Source organism: Helianthus annuus, chromosome 3 (genome assembly GCF_002127325.2).
Source record: "Helianthus annuus cultivar XRQ/B chromosome 3, HanXRQr2.0-SUNRISE, whole genome shotgun sequence".
Classification (NCBI taxonomy): domain Eukaryota; kingdom Viridiplantae; phylum Streptophyta; class Magnoliopsida; order Asterales; family Asteraceae; genus Helianthus; species Helianthus annuus.
The window spans coordinates 157834793-157855963 of NC_035435.2; the positions used below are offsets into that span (position 1 = coordinate 157834793).

Below are 21171 nucleotides of genomic sequence, written 5' to 3' on the forward strand. Positions count from 1 at the left end.
TGTATTGGTCTTGTTTACCCTTGCCAGCGTGACCTATTATTCACAGACAATCGCCTCTCTCTCTCTCTCTTCCTTCTTTCTCTCTCTAACCCTCTCGTAGGGCGACGCAATTCGCTATTGCGTACAGATCCACGATCTTCATCCCTAATCCGCTTATTATCAGGTACGATCAATGTTCAATAACCCTAGCTTGCATTCTTACATGTTTTAATCCTGTATATATTGTATCTATTCTGATTATCAGCTGTTTATTCGTTTGTTGTTGTTGTTGTGTTAAGTTCGGTTTCAGTTAGCCCTAGATTTACCGGTTTTGTTATCAATTTGTTTGTGTTTACGGTTTTTGTTTTTTGATTGCTGAATTGATAAGTTGAATTTGAATAGATGAGAATAGCTGAATGAATTTATACTTGTTTTTGTTGTTGTGGTTGTGGTAAGTGCATAGTGTGTTTGTTTCGTGTTGCTTGAGGTGTAAGTTATTGTTATTGAATGAATTAATTTGTTTTGTTATTTCAGAATTTGAGATCCGGAGGCTGTTGTTGGACGTGTGCTGTGAAGGAATAGAGAGGAACAATGTTTGGTTCTAGCAACCGTAAGTCTTTTTTTTTTTATTTTTATTTTTTATGTTCTTGTGTTAGAATGAATGTTAACTTGTGTATTATTAAGTTACTTCATGTTTTTACTAAGTGGTTAGTTTTGAAAAGGAAAGTTGTAAATCGATGAAATGTTTTAAGTTTTGAATGTCATTTTAGTTGAAGCATTTGAATAGAAAGTGAAGTGTTTGCCATTATTATCTGTCAAAAAGTTTAAAATGAAAACTAAGATGGAAATTAGATATGAACTTAATTTGTTATGCATAGTATTATCACTCACTTACTTAGAACTCAATGCAAAGTTGCAAACTTCCCTTTGGCAAAGAAATGACAGAGTTGATTTGATTATATACTCATGCAAGCCCATATTTTATAAGTGTTTATACGAACGGGACCTATATGAATAAAGTGATTGAACTTTTAGTGAGAAAAGAACCAAGTCTGTTTTTTTTATTGAAGAGTGGAGCTTCAAGTTCCGCATGCTCTCTCTTGACTATGTGCAACTCAATCACACCCTCACTTCTGTGTCCAAAATAGAGAGAATGAAGCAAGTGGCAAAATGAATCTTTTTGCCCAAAAATAGTATGTGCTTATTTAACCGTTGATGTACTTCTGGTTAACCATATGTTGGCTAATATCTGTCATTTATGTTTTTTATATTGTACATGCTTGCATAGAGTAATGTTTAGGAGTGTAACTGGACGTAAAATTTGAGGCTTCTTCTTAAGTGAACCATTTATACATGCTTATTGACATGCATGTCATGTTGCATCATGCTCTGTATTGTATGCTTGATTCTTGGAACTTGTCACTATGTTTTTTTATTTATTTATGATCAGCAACTTTGTGAATTTAACAGTTTCTGGTATTTTTAAACAGCTTTTGGGCAGTCATCTAATAGCCCATTTGGGTCCCCATCAGTTTTTGGGCAGAACAATAGTCCAAATAGCAATCCTTTTGCTGCAAAACCATTTGGTAGTACGTCTCCCTTTGGTTCACAAACAGGGAGCTCAATTTTTGGTGGCACGTCTACCGGTGTGTTTGGTACCCCAGCTTCCTCACCAGTTTTCGGTGCCTCGTCAACTCCTGCTTTTGGGAGTTCAATGCCTGCTTTTGGAGCTTCCTCAAGCCCAGCCTTTGGTGCTTCATCCTCTTCTTTTGGTGGTAAGCACACATATTGTTTCGAATATTGTACTCAATATGGCTTAAACTTGGTCTTTAATAATATTAAATTAATATTAATGTTGGTTCTGTGAAGAGTATCTTTAGTATGCTGTGTAGATCTACTGATGTGGTTGGTTAGAATTCTAGTAATCGCATTATTTTGTTCAAGCATCCTATTGGTTTTTTTTGTTGAGCATGCAACTTGCGGTTGAAAGTTGAAACAAAGGCTCAAGATCTTGTTTTGATCGGTAGAATCATTATTTAGATGTATTTCTTGAGTGTGACTCACATTCGGTGGACGGCACATTGTGCATATATGTAGTCATGTAGTAACCATAGAGTATAATTTTCTTTGTAACAACTTCATAAGTTCATACGTAAAAATCACAATTGTTTTTACTTGCCTCTTTAAATAGTTATTCTTATTTATATTTTCTTGATTCTACTTTTTTTTTAACATCTCACAAAGATACCTGATTTTGGCTCATGACGTGTATGCCTCTTGACTATGATCACATCAGTTTCATATTGTTCTGATTGTCATATTATGTCAAATCAAAGCTTGTAATATTATATCTAATTAATTTGCTTCACCTTATTTACTTAAATTACAGGTTCATCTGTGTTTGGTCAGAAGCCTGCGTTTGGTGGCTTTGGATCCACTACACCGTCAAGTCCTTTTGGAAGCTCATTTCAGCAATCACAACCTGCTTTTGGGGCCTCAAGCACACCTGCTTTTGGGGCCTCAAGCACACCTGCTTTTGGGAGCAATCTTTTCGGTTCCTCCCCTTTTGGAGCATCAAGTCAACCTGCATTTGGGGCATCAAGCACACCTGCTTTTGGTGCCACAAGCACCCCCGCGTTCGGTGCCACAACCACACCTGCGTTCGGTGCCACAAGCACACCGGCTTTTGGTTCTACATCAACCCCTACATTTGGCAACACGGGCTCTGCATTTGGTGTCTCTAGCACCTCTGTTTTTGGTTCAAGCACTCCTGCGTTTGGTGCGTCAAGTACACCAGCATTTGGTGCTTCAAGCACACCAGCATTTGGTTCTGCGAGTACTCCAGCGTTTGGATCTTCACCTACTCCTGCTTTCGGTGCAACAAGCTCTCCTTTCAGTTTCGGGTCAAGTCCAGCATTTGGTCAATCGACTTCTGCATTTGGAAGCAGCCCGTTTGGTGCCACTAGCACAACCTTCGGGGCTCAAAGCTCCCCATTTGGTACGTAGCTAGTATTTGTTCCAGAACTAATAATCTAATCTATGTGTTGTTATTAAAAAGGTTTGAGTACAATGCCATTTTCGTCCCTGAGGTTTGGCCAGTTTTACGACTTTCGTCTAAATGTTTGTTTTAAAATCTTGCCTTTTTCATCTGGCTTGTTAGCTTCATCCATTTTTTCCGTTAAGTCTGTGGTATCATCATCTTTTTTGTTAACTTAAAGGGCAATTCGGTCTTTTGAATACTTGTACGTTATGCTAAATGCTTGTACATAAGGTGAAAAAGACCGAATTGCCTTTTAAGTTAACAGAAAAGATGGAGTTACCCCAGACTTGACGTTGAAAAATGGATGGAGTTAATGAGCCAGATGAAAATGACAAGATCTCAAACCTTTTGAATCCAGATGCGAAAAACAAACAAACCTTTGGAAGAAAGTCGCAAAACTGACCAAACCTCAGGGACGAAAATGGGATTTTACTCAAAAAGGTTTACTTTGCTGAACTTTGTTACTATTCACAAACATGCAGGAGCCCAGACCACAACACCAGCGTTTGCGAGTTCCGGGTTTGGGCAACAACGTGGGGGAACTAGAGTAACTCCTTATGCTCAAACACCTGAGGCCGACAGTGGTAGCGGGACACAAACTGCTGGAAAACTTGAGTCAATATCAGCAATGCCTGCATACAAAGAAAAAAGTCACGAAGAACTTAGATGGGAGGATTATCAATTGGGCGATAAAGGTAATAATCAGTTCCGTTTCCCCGTTACCGTCTTTTTGTATCAGTTTCTTAATGTTATGTTTTCTTTTGGTTCAGGGGGCCCGAATCCTGCTGCTCAATCTTCTGGTGGAATGGGCTTTAACATGACCAACACACAGCAACCGAACCTGTTTGCTTCGTCGTCACCTGCATTTGGGCAATCATCTGCAAATCCATTTTCTTCCACTACGTCTACCAATCCGTTTGCTCCAAAGACTTCAACTTTCACCACCCCGGGGTTTGCGACCTCAACTCCGTCTCTCGGTTCTTCACCTTTCGGTACTACAACGTCTAATCCTTTCGGGTCAACACCATCAGCAGCGCCATCTGCATTTGGATCAACTCCTGCTTTTGGATCGACTCCTGCTTTTGGCTCTACAACGTCTCCTTCTCTTTTTAATACACCCAATACATCTGCGTTTGGAACATCAACGTCTATTTTTGGTACTCAAACCCAGGGAACAACTTCATCGTTTGGTACTGGCTTAAACTTTGGAAACACTCAATCATCACCTTTGTTCCAGTCAACCACTCCTACTCTTGGGCAAACAAGTTCTCCTTTTGGGCAGACTTCCTCACCTTTCGGGCAGGCTGCACCGGCTTTCGGGCAGAGTACTCCGGCTTTTGGTCAAACGAATGCGTTTGGAGGAAACTTGTTCTCTAGCACCCCTTCGTTACTAAGCACCAGCAGCATGGGATTCAATCCGACAACTGTAAGTTCCCTTTGTTAGCATTCTTCGTATGCGATTACTTATAATTCATTAAATGTTAATAGAGCATGTGTGAGATGAGGATTTTGGAAACTATGACATCACTAGCTCACACATAATCACATGTCCAAAATCAATTAGTTGGTCAACTAATGAAACTGCTGACTATTAGTTGACAACCGGAATACTATTTAAATGTCTTTGAATTACAAGGTCATAAGTAAGATATAAAACAAATAAATATAAATAGAGCTAATTACGTTTTTTGTCCCTGTGGTTTGTCAAAAATCACTATTTTAGTCCATTAGTTTTAAAATTGCCAAAACAGTCCATGTGGTTTCACTTTCGTAACTATTAGAGTCCACTCTCACTAACGCCATCTAGTTATTCTGTTAGTTTATTTGAAATGATCATAATGCCCCTGTTTTTAAAATGAAAATAAATAAAGAGTTAGTTACGTTTTTCGTCCGTGTGGTTTGTTAAAATAACCATTATAGTCCATTAGTTCTAAAAATTGACAAAACAGTACCATTACTTTCACAACTTTCACCTTCAACTCACCAACAATGGCAGTTAACAATTTCATCTATCTAATATCTTTTACTCTACTATTCGCTCTCCCTGTTTCCTCAAATCCAGCCGGAAGATCACCTGCTTCGGCTCCACACCCTCTCTACTTCATCCATCTTCAACATCTCCCACCAGTACCTCACACACATACCTGAACAATGACCACCTCCACCACCCATTATGCCCACCACCCCTCAAGTTTTTCAAGTAGGCAATAAGTTTTCCTACTGACGTCGATTGTAATGGGGAAATTAGGTGGCCGGATCTTAGGAAACGGGGATGGTGAAAAGTAAAGTGAGAGATACGGGTACTGTTTTGGCAATTTTTAGAACTAATGGATTGTAATGGTTATTTTTAACAAACCACAGGGACGAAAAACGTAACTAACTATTTATTAATGTTAAATTTAATAACGGGGGCATTATGGTCATTTCAAATAAACTAACAGAATAACTGGATGGCGTTAGTATGGGTGGACGTTATTTTTGACAAACCACTAGGACGAAAAACCGTAATTAACTCAAATAAATATTAACAGATGATTTTATTTGTGTTCGCTCACCTTACGAAATCGAAATCACAGGGACTGTTTTGGCAACTTTTAAACTAATGGACTGAAATAGTGATTTTTGACAAACCACAAGGACGAAAAACGTGGATAAATATTAACAGTTGATTTTATTTGTGTTCGCTCACCTTGTGACATTTTCAAATTCAATAGCTAAAAAATGTTTTTTTATGTACAATGTACGAACATCACCTAACTGTGTCCTTTTTATGTTTGCACACGTACCTGCTTGTAAATGCATATTCTCACCATTGATTAAAATATCTGAATCCTGTACGCGGATGATGTCAAACGTGTTGACATGTTTTTGTTTACTTCTATGGTAACCATTCTAGAATGAGTTGTTTATATCCGTAAGTTTGTTTTATCCTTTTAAAGAGTTCTCATGTATTTGAGAAAAACACAGGGACTCATAATACTTCTTTTTGTATATAGTATGTTTTCAAATATAAGCTTTATTCATTGGAAGTGTTTTCTATGGAATGCGTGATTCGGAGATCTGTTGTTTTTTTCTCATGTATATTTCTCTACTGTTTTTTTTTTTTCTGAATTTCGCTTGTACTGTATGATCTTGTTAGTTTTTTATAGCTCTGTGAGACCGAATCCGTTATAACTATTAACTTTTGTTGATTATATATACAGCCTTCTCTTTCAAATCCTTTTCAATCGGCTCAACCAACCCAAAATACTGGTGGCTTTGGCTTTGCAGCACCATCAGGTGATACACTACTTTTCAACTTCTTAAATTCCATTTTGAAAATTTTCATTTATTTTCTCTTCACTATAATCTTATTTTCTTATTGCTTTAACAGGTGGCACATCAAGCATTTTTGGTCAGAATAATTTTGGACAAGCGTATGCTTTTTAACCCTCTCATTGTTTATATATTATTCGTTTAATTAGTAATTTCTCAATGCTTCATATGACAGGCCTGCCAGTCAGAGCCCCGCACTAGCACAGCCACAGTCTATTACAAATCCGTTCGGAACGTTACCTGCAATGCCGCAGATGTCAATTGGGCGTGTGGGAAATGCACCATCAATTCAGTACGGAATTTCTAGCCTGCCAGTAAGTAAATTATATAATATATAACTACCAATCACATATAGTATGAAGTAAATATCGTATTATATGCTTACATATTTTTAATCTTTGTAGGTTGTTGACAAACCAGCCCCTATGAGGATATCATCTGTGTTGACTTCTCGGCATCTTTCTCAAAGGCGGATTAGGTTGCCTGCAAGGAAATATCACCCCAAAAATGAAGGTCCAAAGGTTGATACGTTTTACTCGAGTGGCTATCTTACTTCATATTCATGATAAAAGAATCGTGTTTAATATTTTGATTGATTTCTGCAGGTTTCGTTTTTTAGTGACGAGGAAGAGACTACGAGCACACCTAAAGCCGATGCTCTTTTCATTCCCAGAGAGAATCCAAGGGCTCTCGTTATTCGCCCTGTTGAACAATGGCCTGCAAAAGCATCTGCCGAGAAACCAAAAGAAAAAGATGCATCTAATTTTTCTCCACCACAAACTAATGGTAGTTATTCCAGTTAATGTATTTATGTTAGGAAAATAAAGTGAAATCATTGCTTTCTCGACATTATAAATTGTTATCTTAATTCAGGTCAATATACCGAGTTTGCTTCTACCACGCATCAAAATGGACGCCCTACAGAGAATGGGAACAGTAAGATCATTGCTTGTAATTGGTAAAACCAAAACTGTAACCGAAATATTCGGTTTTTGGTTTTTGAAAACCGTTCGGGTTCGGTTTTAGCAACGGTTTGGTTTTTCGGTTTTTGGAACAAAATTACGTAAGATTCAAAAATTAAAAGTATAATCCAAAATTTAAGAATCTTTCTTAGATGTTTATATTTAAGTTATTATATTTAACCTTTTTAATTAATATTGTTTATATAAACCTAACCTTCTAATCTATTTCTATGTTTCTCCAAAGTTTTTATTAAGAGATTTTCCTTTTTAATACTTTGAAAATCATATATTTTTTATGTTACATTTTGTTTTTTCTTGTAGGCAATGGATAAAGCATTTCAAAGATAAATAAACATGTTAATGTTTTATTGTAAATATTTAACCTTCAAGAATAAAGTTAATAATTCCTAAATTGATATATAACAAACTTAAAAAAATGATATTTTAGGTTGTTCGGTTCAGTTCGTTTTTTTTTCTTTTTTCATAAAATGCAAAACCGTAACCAAACCGTAAATTTCGGTTCGTTTTTTTTTCCTTTTTTGTGTGGTTCAGTTTTATAGTTCTTCTCAACAATTCCTAATTTTTTGGTATCTGAAAATGCAATTGTTTTTTTTTTTCATGCAGGAAATCATTCTGAAAATGGCATTTTCAAGGAACAAACTACTTCCGTCAAGATAACCCAGAAAACAAACGGTGTACACGACGATCAACCAACTTCAAAATCCGACTCATACATCACCTTAACCGGTCACCGAGCAGGTGAGGCGGCAATCGTTTACGAACATGGGGCCGACATTGAAGCACTGATGCCTAAACTTCGCCATTCAGATTACTACACCGAGCCACGGATCCAAGAACTAGCCGCTAAAGAGCGCGCAGAACCGGGTTTCTGCCGCCGTGTAAAGGACTTTGTAGTCGGGCGGCATAACTATGGAAGCATTAAATTCTTTGGGGAAACCGACGTGAGACGACTGGACCTTGAGTCTCTTATCCAGTTTAATAACCGAGAAGTGATTGTTTATATGGACGAGACGAAAAAACCGCCAGTCGGACAAGGCCTTAACAAGCCCGCTGAAGTAACACTTCTGAATATCAAGTGTTTTGATAAAAAGACGGGGCGTCAATTCACCGAAGGACCTCGAATTGAGAAATATAAAGAAATGTTAAAGAAGAAAGCTGAAGACCAAGGTGCGGAGTTTGTGTCGTATGACCCGGTTAAAGGAGAATGGAAGTTTAGGGTCAGCCATTTCAGTCGATACGCGCTCAAAGAAGATGACGACGAGGATAAGGATGGCTCACTGGTTGAATGATAAGCGGTTATCTAAGGCTGGTTTGTATAGAGCTTGTGATATACACTTATACATACAACTACAAGCCAGTGATTGTGGTGGACTGCTCGTCTCATGCAAACTTGCACTTCTGTTATTGTGGTTTGACAAACCAACATACACGTTTTTCTATTTGTTTTTGTGTTTTTTATCAAGTCATGTTCGATCTAGCAAAACATTATTATTGGTGGATTTGAACAAAGAATCGTAATTTTTGTTTTTTTTTTTTACTGTGATGTAACAGTCATCAGTCATGTGGATTTTGGTGTTTTCATCTTATCCTTTTTTTGTTTTTGTGTTGTATCGAATGGCCTAAGAGCTTTTTTGAGTTTCTTTCTTTAAAATACTTAAGCTTGTGAATCCAAATCTACAAAGAAACATAAATAAAAGACCCACAAAACCCACAATAAAGTAAAATAACAGGTGAATATGCATCAAGAATTAACAAAGAAATAATAATAAGAGTTAATTACACAAATGGATCCTTTGGTTTATACCTATTTTCGTCTTTGGGTACTAACTTTATTTTTTAACAGGTTTAGGTTCTATGGTTTTAATTTTGTAATACATTTGGGTACTAACTACTAACACCAAAATTAGTTAATTAATGACTAAAATACCTTTGCATTTTTTTAAGTTTATTAATTTAACACATTTGGGTATTAACACCTAATTTTATTTAAGTTTAAATCAATTTTACAAAATTTATTTTTTTTATTTTCATCTTTTTATTATATCTCTTAATTAACATAAACTCTATTTATTTTTTTTATTTTCATATTTTTATTAAATTTCTTATTTAACATAAAATCTATTTGTTACACCAGTATTTTTTTTAAATAGATATTTTAAATAAAATCTACTAGTTATATAGTTTTATGTAAATTAAATTTCTTACTCGTTTTAAATAATGTAAACCTTACTCGTTTTCAATTTTGGATTGAAATGATTGATAATAATAAATATCTTTCATGTAAAAAATTTAAGCCTTTTTTTAACTCGTTTTTTTTTCATTTACATTTTACTATTTTAGAAAGATATTTAATTTACATAACACTATATAGCTAGGTATTTTAGATAAAACTAAAAAAAATTAAGCCTTTTTTAACTCTTTTTTTGTAAAAAAAGATATTTAATTTACATAAAACTATATAGCTAGTAGATTTTACTTGTGCAACTAGTAGATTTTATGTAAATTAAATATCTTTCTAAAATAGTAAAATGTAAATGAACAAAAAAACAAGTTAAAAATGACTTTTTTTACATGAAAGATATTTATTATTATTATTATTATTATTATTATTATTATTATTATCAATCATATATATCTAAAATTGAAAACGAGTAAGGTTTACATTATTTAAAACTAGTAAGAAATTTAATTTACATAAAGCTATATAGCTAGTAGATTTTATTTAAAAAATCTATTTAAAAAAATACTGATGTAACAAGTAGATTTTATGTTAAATAAGAAATTTAATAAAAATATGAAAATAAAAAAAATAAATAGACATTATGTTAATTAAGAGATATAATAAAAAGATGAAAATAAAAAAAATAAATAGATTTTGTAAAATTGATTTAAACTTAAATAAAATTAGGTGTTAGTACCCAAATGTGTTACATTGATAAACTTAAAAAAATGCAAGGTTATTTTAGTCATTAATTAACTAATTTTGGTGTTAGTACCCAAAGGTGTTACAAAATTGAAACCATAGAACCTAAATCTGTTAAAAAATAAAGTTAGTACCCAAAGACAAAATTAGGTATAAACCACAAGACCCATTTGTGTAATTAACTCTAATAATAAAAAACAAAACTTAGAAATTAACAAAGAAACAACAAGTTACCAAAATTTTAAAGGACCTACATTTTACGACGGAACCTTTAAACTGAACAATAGCAGACGTAAAAGCTATAATAGTTATTTAGTAAATTTAATACTAAGAAAAACAATAATATAGTTAATATAAAGGGTAAATTACATTTTTCGTTCTTTATGTTTGTATCGAATTGCAATGGATATTCTTTAACTTCAATAATTACAGTCAAAATCCTTTATTTGGAAATTTTATTACACCCTAAGTCCTTTAGCACTAATTCAGTTAAATTTATCAGTTAAGTCTGATCATGTGCAAGAGTGTTGAGGGCAATTTCGTCATTTTATGCCAGTAAAAAATACATTATAATAATTAAAATAAAAATACTTATAAACAATTAATTAGTTAAGTATGTATTATTTAACCAACCTGCACACCTAAACCACCATTACCACCACCCTCCCACCACCACCCCAACCCATCGGCAACCACGAGCACCACCACCAACTTCACAATAAACATCATCATCTTTACAACCACCACCATCAACCACGATCATCTCCATCTCCACCATCACTACCACCGTCCCACCACCGCAAACCTCCGACAACCACAAGCACCACCACCATCAAGCCCTTCGGTTCACAAATCGAAACTTTCTTCTTCGGTCGTCGCCAAACAGATCTAATTTGGTGAGAGGGGTGATTTAGGGTTTTGAGCGACGAGTTGTAGGATCGGATCATGAGTGAAATAAACCCTTAATTGAAGTGATTGAAGGTTTGATTTCTTCGATTACAATACAGTTATCACCCACTTTGTTGTTAGGGTTATGCAATGGTTCTAAAACAATTGTCTTTTTCTCCTGGGTGAAATATTTCAAGAAATTCAGCTTCAAGCAATTACCCCAAACCCATTAGAACCCAGACTAGAAAAAAAAAACGACAGATAAATCATAATCAAGATTTGTCAAGCATTACCAGTGCCTCTTCACTTAACATGTTTTCGAACTTTGATGATTAACATTGTTTGTAAGACAACTCGATTTGCTGATGGGGCTCTTCATGTTGGAGGTTGAGTAGATTTGGAGGAGAGACGGGATATGAGGTGAAATGAGGGTGGACCAAAGGAACTGGAGTAGCAGGTGGTGGTAGGTGGGTGCCTGAGGTTTTTGATGGTGGTGGTAGTTGCCGTTGCCGTCGTGGCCCCATCACCAAGGGTGGTGGCCGACGTTTCTTGGGAGAGAAAGTGACATGGGAGAGAAGAGAGAGAAAGGGGATAAGGTTTTAGGTTGTGTGGATGTGAAAATGAAAGGGAAAATAAGATATACTTTAAATATAATAGGTAAAATTACTAACATAACCTCATGTGCAAGGCACATGCTATAATTAACTGAAAATTTTAACCTGGTTAGTGTTAAATGACGTATGGTGTAATAGGTTTTTCAAATAAAGGATTGTGACTGTAATTATTGAAGTTAAAGACTATCCATTGCAATCCGATACAAACATAAATGACTAAAAATGTAATTTACCCTAATAGTAATTAGATAGTTACGTACTTTTGAAATAAGAGTGAGAGGGGTGGTCACCTCTTGAGGGTAACTTCCCACTAATGATTTCTTGCATGTCAACTTCTCTCTCCAACTCCCATCTTGCCCTTAATCACAAGGGGTGGTTTCACTTAAACCATTTTATTTTTAAAAAAGAAAAAACATATGATTGGTTGTAAGATAGTAGGGCCCACTATACACCATTCTCTCTCTCTCTCTCCTCTTCCATCCTCTCCCCTACTGCACTGATCACTCCCCGATTTCAAGCTTGCCGCACGGTGAGGAAAGGGCTGGCGGCGGTGTTGACGCGCGGTGAAAGCCCACCTCGCACCCACCCCGTTCACCCTAGTAAAACAAAATGTGAATTGGATGTTGTGACGTGGGATTAAGAGAGATGAACAATCAAAATTAACAAAAGTGAAGGGTTGCCCAATTATAAGTAGCAAAAAAAAATAGTGTTTTGAGAGGAGGAAGAAATGTTGATAGGGAAAATATTTCAAAAAGTTTAGTTTGTTTAAAATCGAACAAACTTTTGTTGAATATATATAAAATCTATCTACTATAATAAAAGAAACCAACTTTGGGACACGTGTCATCATATTAGGCCATGTCTTATGGATAATTATTATTTTATTTTAATCTCTTTTAATTAACTATAGATAATCATTCTGCTAAATATTATTTAGTTTACTTATTACTTTTATATTTATCTATTTACTTCAAATTCAAACTTAGTTATCTAATTTGATATTAGAGTAAATTACGATTTTAGCCGCTACTGTTATATCACTTTTACCCTTTTAGCCCAAAAAGAAATCTTTTAACATCTGAGCCCTCAACGTCTATTTTTCTAGCCCTTTTGGCCCCTAAAAGTAAATGGATGGGGTTAGTGTTAGGGGTCAAAAAGGTTTGAAAAAACACGTTGGGGGCTCATATGTTAAAAGATTCATTTTTTGGCATAAAGGGTAAAAGTGATATAACCACAAGGGGCCAAAATCGTAATTTACTCTTGATATTAACTATATATTTGAACGTTTTATTTAGTTTGATATCAAATAGATTTTACGAAACTTAAAATAAAATTAACTAATATTATTTATCATTTCTACATTTAGAAGTTTTAAATAAATGGTTAAATTTATTGAGATTTCGTTACATTTACACGTTTTAAATAAAAAGGTTAAATTTAAAATATTATTCTAAAATTTAAATTGTTAAATTAAGATATTTTTAAATAAAACAAATTATTTATCACGAAAACCAAACTTTGTATTAATATATGAAATATTTTTATTTTCATTACTAAAAAAATATATATATTTTTATTATTTAGTATAGAAAATTATATTTATTCAACCTGTGTAATAAATGAGTGAAGAGGTAAGGTCCCAAAAACCTCGCTTCGAGTATTTGGGACCATACCACAACCTCGTCTTTTAACCCACTTTAGACCTTGCGCGGCTGCGCACCGGTCCTATAAAGAGATATTAGAAGAAAGACAGCAGACAACACCTGCGCGCCAAAAGGAAATTGATAAATCCTTGCGCCATTCTCCATAACAAAGGGATAAAAATCTTAGCAGGCACTCCCGCTTAAATGATACCCAGAGTTAGATATTATTTACTGCACTGATACCACATGATAAGGAGTCACACTGGATTATGGCAGTAATCTTCTAGAAGACTCAATCGTGTACCACCAGACGGTTATAACCGTTTGGGCCACGTGTCATCATCCCAGGCTCTCTTGAAGTCACAATGATGGCATGGAATTGGAGAGAAATCTCCACTTGTGTCACATCCCAACCACGTAAAACAACAAAACGTGGCGGAAACGTCGGGGAGTGTTGTAACAGAATCATTGTTTCACAACCATGGATATAATTTCGTTTTATTGAATCATTGAACTCTTTGTTCTATTACAAATCAGATAAATACAAATATTATCTTTCAAGTTTTAAAGTCGCTAAGGCACGAGTCCATCATATGTATAGCATGTATCAACAATCATCACATAGCAACACCTGAAACATGTGTAAAAATAGGTACGTCAGCATAAAAATGCCTGTGAGTTACATAGGTTTTATTGAAAATAGGATTCATGACTTGTAAGTTTAAAAGAATGTTTTAACAAAATAGTCATGAACTTTAAAAATGTTTTCTTTTATAAATCATATAATAAGTGATAAGAAAACAGATAAGAAAGATGTATAAATAAATAATTAAGTAAAATGAGTTTGTATATATATATATATATATATATTGTTTGAAAAAAAACAATATTTTGATAAAAAGGTTCGTAGTATATGTAAAAATATACTTTGGTTTTAAGAAAGTCGAATAAGTAATATATTAAAATATATTTCAGTTCCAAAATCGTTAAACAAACAGTATATTAAACATACTTTAGTCGTTAAATAATAAATTTTCGGTAGTATATCAAAAGTATACTTTGGTTTAATTAATAACATATTAAACTATGTTTTGGTTTTATAAACAACATATTAAACTATGTTTTGGTTTTATAACTAACATATCAAAATATGCTTTGGTTTTATGAATAACATATTAAACTATGTTTTGGTAATTAACTAACATATCAAAATATGCTTTGGTTTTATGAATAACATATTAAACTATGTTTTGGTAATTAACAAAATATATGTTGGTTTTGTACAATATCACATATGAGAGCATATCAAACTATACTTTTGGGAGTATAACTAAATATACAATAATAACGTGATTTGGAATTCATTCAAACCTAGTGCATCAAAATACACCTTTGAGACTATAGAAATACCACGAAGGCAATCCCTATTTGGATAAAATATCGGTTTCTGACATTCCATGACAACAGGAATGGGATGTCAAATCCTATAGCGTTATATCATACTACCAATCGGTCTGGTGAACATAAAATAAGTACAATTCAACAATTAATTTTATACTCTTTGAAAAATCAGTGTTTAAACATAAATAATCATTCAGTTTGTCAAAAGATAAGTACTAATATGTATAATCAATTATACTTTGAAATCATGAACATAACAAATAGGTACACATGCTTCACCCCAAAACATTGAAAAACAGTAAAAGAGGGGACTATGTACTCACTTGAGAGTGCTTAGAAGTCTTGAATAACAACCAAGCAAAGCTAGAGGGAGCACGGAATCAATCAGCACCTAATATAGGTAACTATGTAAATAAACCGGACCTAAATCGGAAGATTGGATACAATGAGGTCTCGTAAACCAAATGAGTATTGGAACTCATATGATATGGTTTACAAAGCCTACATACTAAAGCGAAACCTAACCTAAGTGCTTACGACCCATTACGACCTGTTTAGGTAGCTTATGCTACTTTAACGTGTCGTTCGCGTAAAACGCGTTTGGAATGCCTAACTAGTCCTATGACAAGTATTATATGCCTTAACATGTCTAATAATGTTACCTAATCAGTTTAGATATCAAAAGTTATGTTACATATGCTTAAAATTGAATTTTTGGCGTAAAAAGGGCATTTTGGTAATTTTCCTAAGGCATATATACTACCTATCATACAACTACTTAAACGAAGTGACCATAAGGTATAACCTCGGAAGGTTATTCCCTATACAACTATGGTCACCTAATGTGTTTGGTCGGATCCTAATGATCGACCAAATGGGTCGGGTTCGAAAGTATAAGCGACTGATTAGATCGCTTACCTTACGACCCTATATAAGCACAAATCTAAAAGTGACGAGTTTAACGAGGTTAGAAAACAGGTTTGGTATCAAAACAAACGGTTTTGATACCTAAAAGTAGTTTGGTTACAAAATACGCAAGAATACGCATTTTGGCCGAAACTACGACTCGTCACTACACCTAAATAACGTGGTAATCAGTAGGCATAGTCACAAGGGACTATAACCATCGTGATTACGTTCACGTTATGAAGTTTAAACAAACTTCGTGTTGACCATAAACTGGTCAATGCAGAAAGTCAAACTCAGTTTGACTTTTAAGCTAAAAAAAACGCATAGAAGAACGAAAGAGGACTTACAAAGGGTCCAAAGAGATTTGATTCCAAGTATTCTCAGGTATGAAGTGAATAATCACATCAACTTAGAGAAATCTCAGATCAAATGTGCAGAATTCAAATGAAGGGCATACGTTTATATAGGATTCGGTAAACCGTTAGGATCGTTTCTCGCAAAACGTGCTTTGATCTTGGCCCTCCACTTGGGCTCATGGTTTTCAAAACCAGGGGAATGCCTAATACCATCAAAATATGGCCCAAGGTATCCCAAATCAGGGGTTTAAAACCATCAAAATTGCAAAAATGAGCCAGATTCAATGCTTCTGTCTGGCAAGCCCACGCGGCCCGCGCAAGAGAAGACCTGGGCTTACGCGGCCCATGTAAGAAGTTTGGCAGTTTGACAGTTTCAGCCACTACAGCCTAGAAACTTGAGTTTTGATGCATTTTTGGCACATTTAAGCCTTGTTAACCCCATTTAAAGGCTCTAAAATGAAGCCAAAGTATAGAAAACTTAAAATATGCTCAAAAACATCTCAGATGTCGGTTCATTTGGTCATACGGTTGCGTTGTTCGGATAATTACGACGGAAGTCGTAACGAACGCAAAAACGATCCAAATTACGCGACGAATGGAATTTTATCATGCCAATCACTAAAATAAATTATTTTAATGATTACATAAATTTTTGGATGTCCAAATATATTCAGAACGTAAGATATGCGCGAAAATGCAAACTTATGCACTTTTTGACGCTTTTTAGTCCCTATTGATCAATAAAGTTTATTTTAGTATACCGTACCCCTCAAAGCTATTTCTAAGCTATGCAAAGGATATTTAAAGTATGTTTAACTTATGATCAAGTTCCAGAATGTTCGCTACTATGCAAATCAGCATACTTTTGCAGTTTGACACAAATAGTCCCTACGACCGAATAAACTTGATTTCAACACACCAAACCATCCAAAACTTATTTATAAGTTATGTAAAGGTTATTTAAGGTATGTTAAGCCTATGTCACTGTTCCGGAGTGTTTGTTGCATTAAACTGGTTATATTTAAGCATCAGTTTGCGTATAACCTTCCAGAAAGCGATTTAAAGCTCGAAATCGAACAAGAATTGATATGTGCAAACGATGCACATATTTATACAAATCCCAAGTATGAAATACAATATTTCATTGGTTTGGTTTTTGTATGATGGTAGAAGTGACACAGGTGTCACAACTTGCCCACTTCCCACGTGGCAATACCCCAACCGTTGATCTAAATAGCGATCCGTGTGCTCTCACGTCAGATCAAGAGGATTAACGGACAAGGAAATAATCGCTTATGGAGTTAGCATCTTCCGTTAATATTTCAGCAATGAGTTTTCCCTCCCAAACTCCTGGCTATAAATAGAAGAGTACTGCAGGTATAATTTCCAAGTTACATTCGCTTCACTTATACTCTTTCTTCTTCATATTCCGATACTTATTCTCACGCCGGAGGGTGGTCACGTAGAGAACCCCCATTCTCCCCGTGACGAGGCTGACAGTGTTCTGTTTTGCAGCTATCGAGAAGAAGAAGAGATTCGACCCTTTGAATCAAACGAGAGAGAACCAACCCTTTTTATGCAGAACCTAACCCCATGGATTATTTGATTCCGGTCATTTATCCAGTGTTTCTTCATTGGCGCCCACCGATTTCTCTGTCTCACCTGTTTTTTCTCGTTTCGATTCACCTTGTTGTTTCCATTTTCTAAATGGAAGAAACTTTAACTCATCGTTAAAATGGCCCTCGGCCAAATTTCGCTAACAATACCCAGGTTGAGGGTATTGTAGAAGAAGCTTCGGATGACAACGGAGTGCAATTCACTAACAATCATCCAAACGAACCGGTCACCCCAGGGGTTCAACCGGAGATCCATGTAAGCTTAATTCTGCCCCTAGGAGAGACCCCAATCTCCTGGTATGTCAGATCTCAGGGGGCATTAAATGCTGTGTACGCACAACTTTGTGCACAAACCGCTCCCCAAACCCAATCACGAAGGCCTGTGTCCCAAAATCGAGCACCATCAGTCCCCCATGTTTCTCAGCATAATGGAACGTCACGGGTCTAGGTTGAAGACACTGAAGTCTACTCTAGATCTCCAACGAGATATGATTACACTCAGTCCAAAAATCGGAGGAGGGAGTATCGAGATGAGTCACATTCTCATAGAAGGCCATCAGTTCACACCAGGTTGGGTTCTCAGCGGAACACCCACACCAGTGAATATGATCGAACCTACCGTAAAGGAGAAAGTACCAGTGTGTTTAATCGGTTACAGCCGAACTACAACAAGTGTAGACCACGCGCGGTTTACAATCCTGAGGCTGAGCACAATTATGATCTGATCTATCGCTCTGCAGAAGCGGCAGAGAATTCAAAATTTGTTGTCGAAATCGCTCTGGCTCCACTAGAGAAAGCGAAGCTCCCGTCCAACGTAGGCAAGTTCAACGGAATGACGGACCCAGATGACCATCTGCGAGTCATCATAAGCGCAGGACTGGTGGGAGGCTGGACCCTACCGATGTGGTGCCACCTCTTCGTTCAAACCCTTACAGGCACCGCAAGGCTCTGGTTTGACAACTTGCCTGGGAGAAAAATCACGTCATGGGTAGACTTGCGCGAGAAGTTTCTGGTTCACTTCAGCCAGCAAAGACGATCCATCTGCGACATGGCGGATGTGATGAATATCTGGCACCACGATAATGAAAGTCTAGAAGACTTCATTACTCGTTATAACAAGGAAGTACTCGAAATCGGGGACATTAACGAGCACCTGATCCGCGCCCAATTTAAATATGCAGTCAGGTGCGACGACGTGATAAAAGTCCTGTCTGGAACGGAAGGACTCCCGAAAAGGTGGGAAAAATTAATGGCGGCGGCTAAGGTCTATGCCCAAATGGAGAAGAATCTCAGTACCAACAGGCCACCACCACCGCACAGCCGTCCCTTAGATTTAGGCCCAAGCAGCGGGAAGAAATTTAAGAAAGGCTGGCGCGATTCAAGCTCAGGGAACTATTCACCAGCGGATGCATGAGCCACAATCAATAAGCTCGCTGCACAGAGAGAAGCTAAACAAGAGAACAGGGAGAGACAATAGACTCCCCTAACCAAAACTCCCGCGGAAGTTCTAAGTACGGAGGATTACCAGTTTAAGCCTCCACCACCCATGAAGAACAAACGCAGACAGGACCCGAGTCAGTATTGTGATTATCACAAGGACAACAGTCATACCACCAACAATTGCATCTCCTTGCGCACTAAGATCGAGAAGGCACTTAAGAGTGGTGAGCTCACTCACCTACTACAAAACGTGCGCAAGGAGATAAAACAAATCACTCGAGGCGAAGAAGGCCCGAGTAAAAAAGCGAAAAATTAAGCAGCAACTCTATGATCTCCTCGCAGAACGAAACAGACTCTACAGATTATCAAGTCTAAGCAGGAAATAGAGTGTAAGTTAAGTCCCGTGTAATTATTTTTAATAGACTTTGTAACGGCCTCTGCGCCTTATACTGGAATAAACAACAAAGTTTCTATTATTCTTATGTTTTTTCTTACAAAGTGCATGCAATTTCTTTTGGTAAGCGCAAAAACATTATGGTAAATATAATACAAGCCTCGTGAACGGTCAGTGATTACATCACACAAGACCATGCGTTCACACATGAGCTTTATACCACCTTCATTCGCCTTACCTAATCAAATTAATTGTACACATGCAAAATATTGTAAACCAAAAACACACATCATACTATTCCTGGCGCACCAATACGCCTTAAAAAACTATCAGACACGGCGGTGTCTCAATACATGTTACCAAATTAACAAAAAAGGATACACATCCAAACTACAAAAAATTGTTCAAAACAATCACAAAACGAAACCTACGCTAGATCTTCGTCTTCATCCGGGAAGATTTCTTTCAGCTGGGCTACATGATCTTCGGACTACAATGCAACGTTTATAAGATCCATGACAGGAAGCTGCAAGTTATTGAATTCCATTTTCATAGCTACAAGGGCGGCACCAGTATTAACACCATGAGTGGCGGATCTACTAGTATCCCAGTCAACCTTCAAAGCATTATTCACATGGTGCGAACATTCCGCATACCCTTGATCATATCCATCATTTCGCGCAGCAACCACCAAAAGCGCAACCGTTTTATCTAGTTCTTCAGAATTCAACACTGATTCAACAACCTACAAGAATAAGAAAGGCAAATAAGGGAAATGCGCAAAACATTTCCGCATGGAAAAACAAGCAAATGACAACTTACACAGGCAATCCCACACTCTTTCAGCCATATCATATCGCTTTTCAAAGGTTCAAGCTCGCTCTCTGCTGTTGCCCGCGCCGTTTCAGAATTTTCTAGTTTTTCTTCAGATTCAGCTAAGCGGTGGGAGGCTTCAGTTTTCTCAGTATGCGCATGCTCCAAATCTTTCTTGAGTTGTTCCTGGTCAGAAAGCAAAGCGGTAAGTTCTTCTATCTCTTTATCTCTAAGAGCAAGAGTGGCACAGGCATATACCCCTCTTTGTTCGCTTCGTTCCCTGTGGGAACGCGCCTCATCTCGCCCAGCTTCAGCGTCAGCTTTTTCCTTCTTCAACTTTTCAATCTCTGCATCTTGTTTCTTCAATTTCTCAACCTCAGCCTTGAGATTATTGATAACATTACGGAGACCCATCTTTTCGGCATTATCCTTCTCATAAATCTTCTTCCAGTTCTTGCGCTCCTTGGAAAGAAGAGCAGCTTCGGCTTCCGCTTTTCTCTTCCAGCCCACAACAGACCACTATTCAGTTTTTCGATCAGCCTCAAACTTGGCCTGATCAGCTTCCAGTTTAGCCCGCAACTGGGCAACACGGTTCTCATCATCAGCAACTTTCTTCTTGGATACCTTGAAGGCAGCCCACTCCTTATGCATACTGTGCCACTCGCGCACTATGCGATGCGTAGTGGATGTACAAGAAGCAACCTCCTCAAGGTAGGCATGGTAAGTTTGATCATGAAGATGTCCCTCTTGAAACTTAATTTCTCCAGGCGGAAAAATCCCCTGTAGCCAGTCCTGGCATACACGCCAATCTGAGAAGGTGTCACCCTTCTTTAGATTCCAAACAGGGACATGAATTT

The 21171-nt window shown here is 36.5% G+C and overlaps 1 protein-coding gene across 1 annotated transcript; it reads left to right on the forward strand.

Moving 5' to 3' along the window:
- Window positions 1–5: 5 nt before the first annotated feature.
- LOC110930218 (nuclear pore complex protein NUP98A) lies at window positions 6–8952 on the forward strand. The gene is made up of 13 exons (XM_022173467.2): window positions 6–163; window positions 514–589; window positions 1470–1754; window positions 2369–2977; window positions 3502–3714; window positions 3790–4445; window positions 6223–6298; window positions 6393–6435; window positions 6510–6648; window positions 6739–6855; window positions 6940–7120; window positions 7208–7270; window positions 7921–8952. Exons 2-13 carry the CDS (start codon window positions 571–573, stop codon window positions 8604–8606), a joined length of 3087 nt encoding a protein of 1028 aa, XP_022029159.1. The 5' UTR covers window positions 6–163; window positions 514–570; the 3' UTR covers window positions 8607–8952.
- The last annotated feature ends 12219 nt before the right edge of the window (window positions 8953–21171 follow it).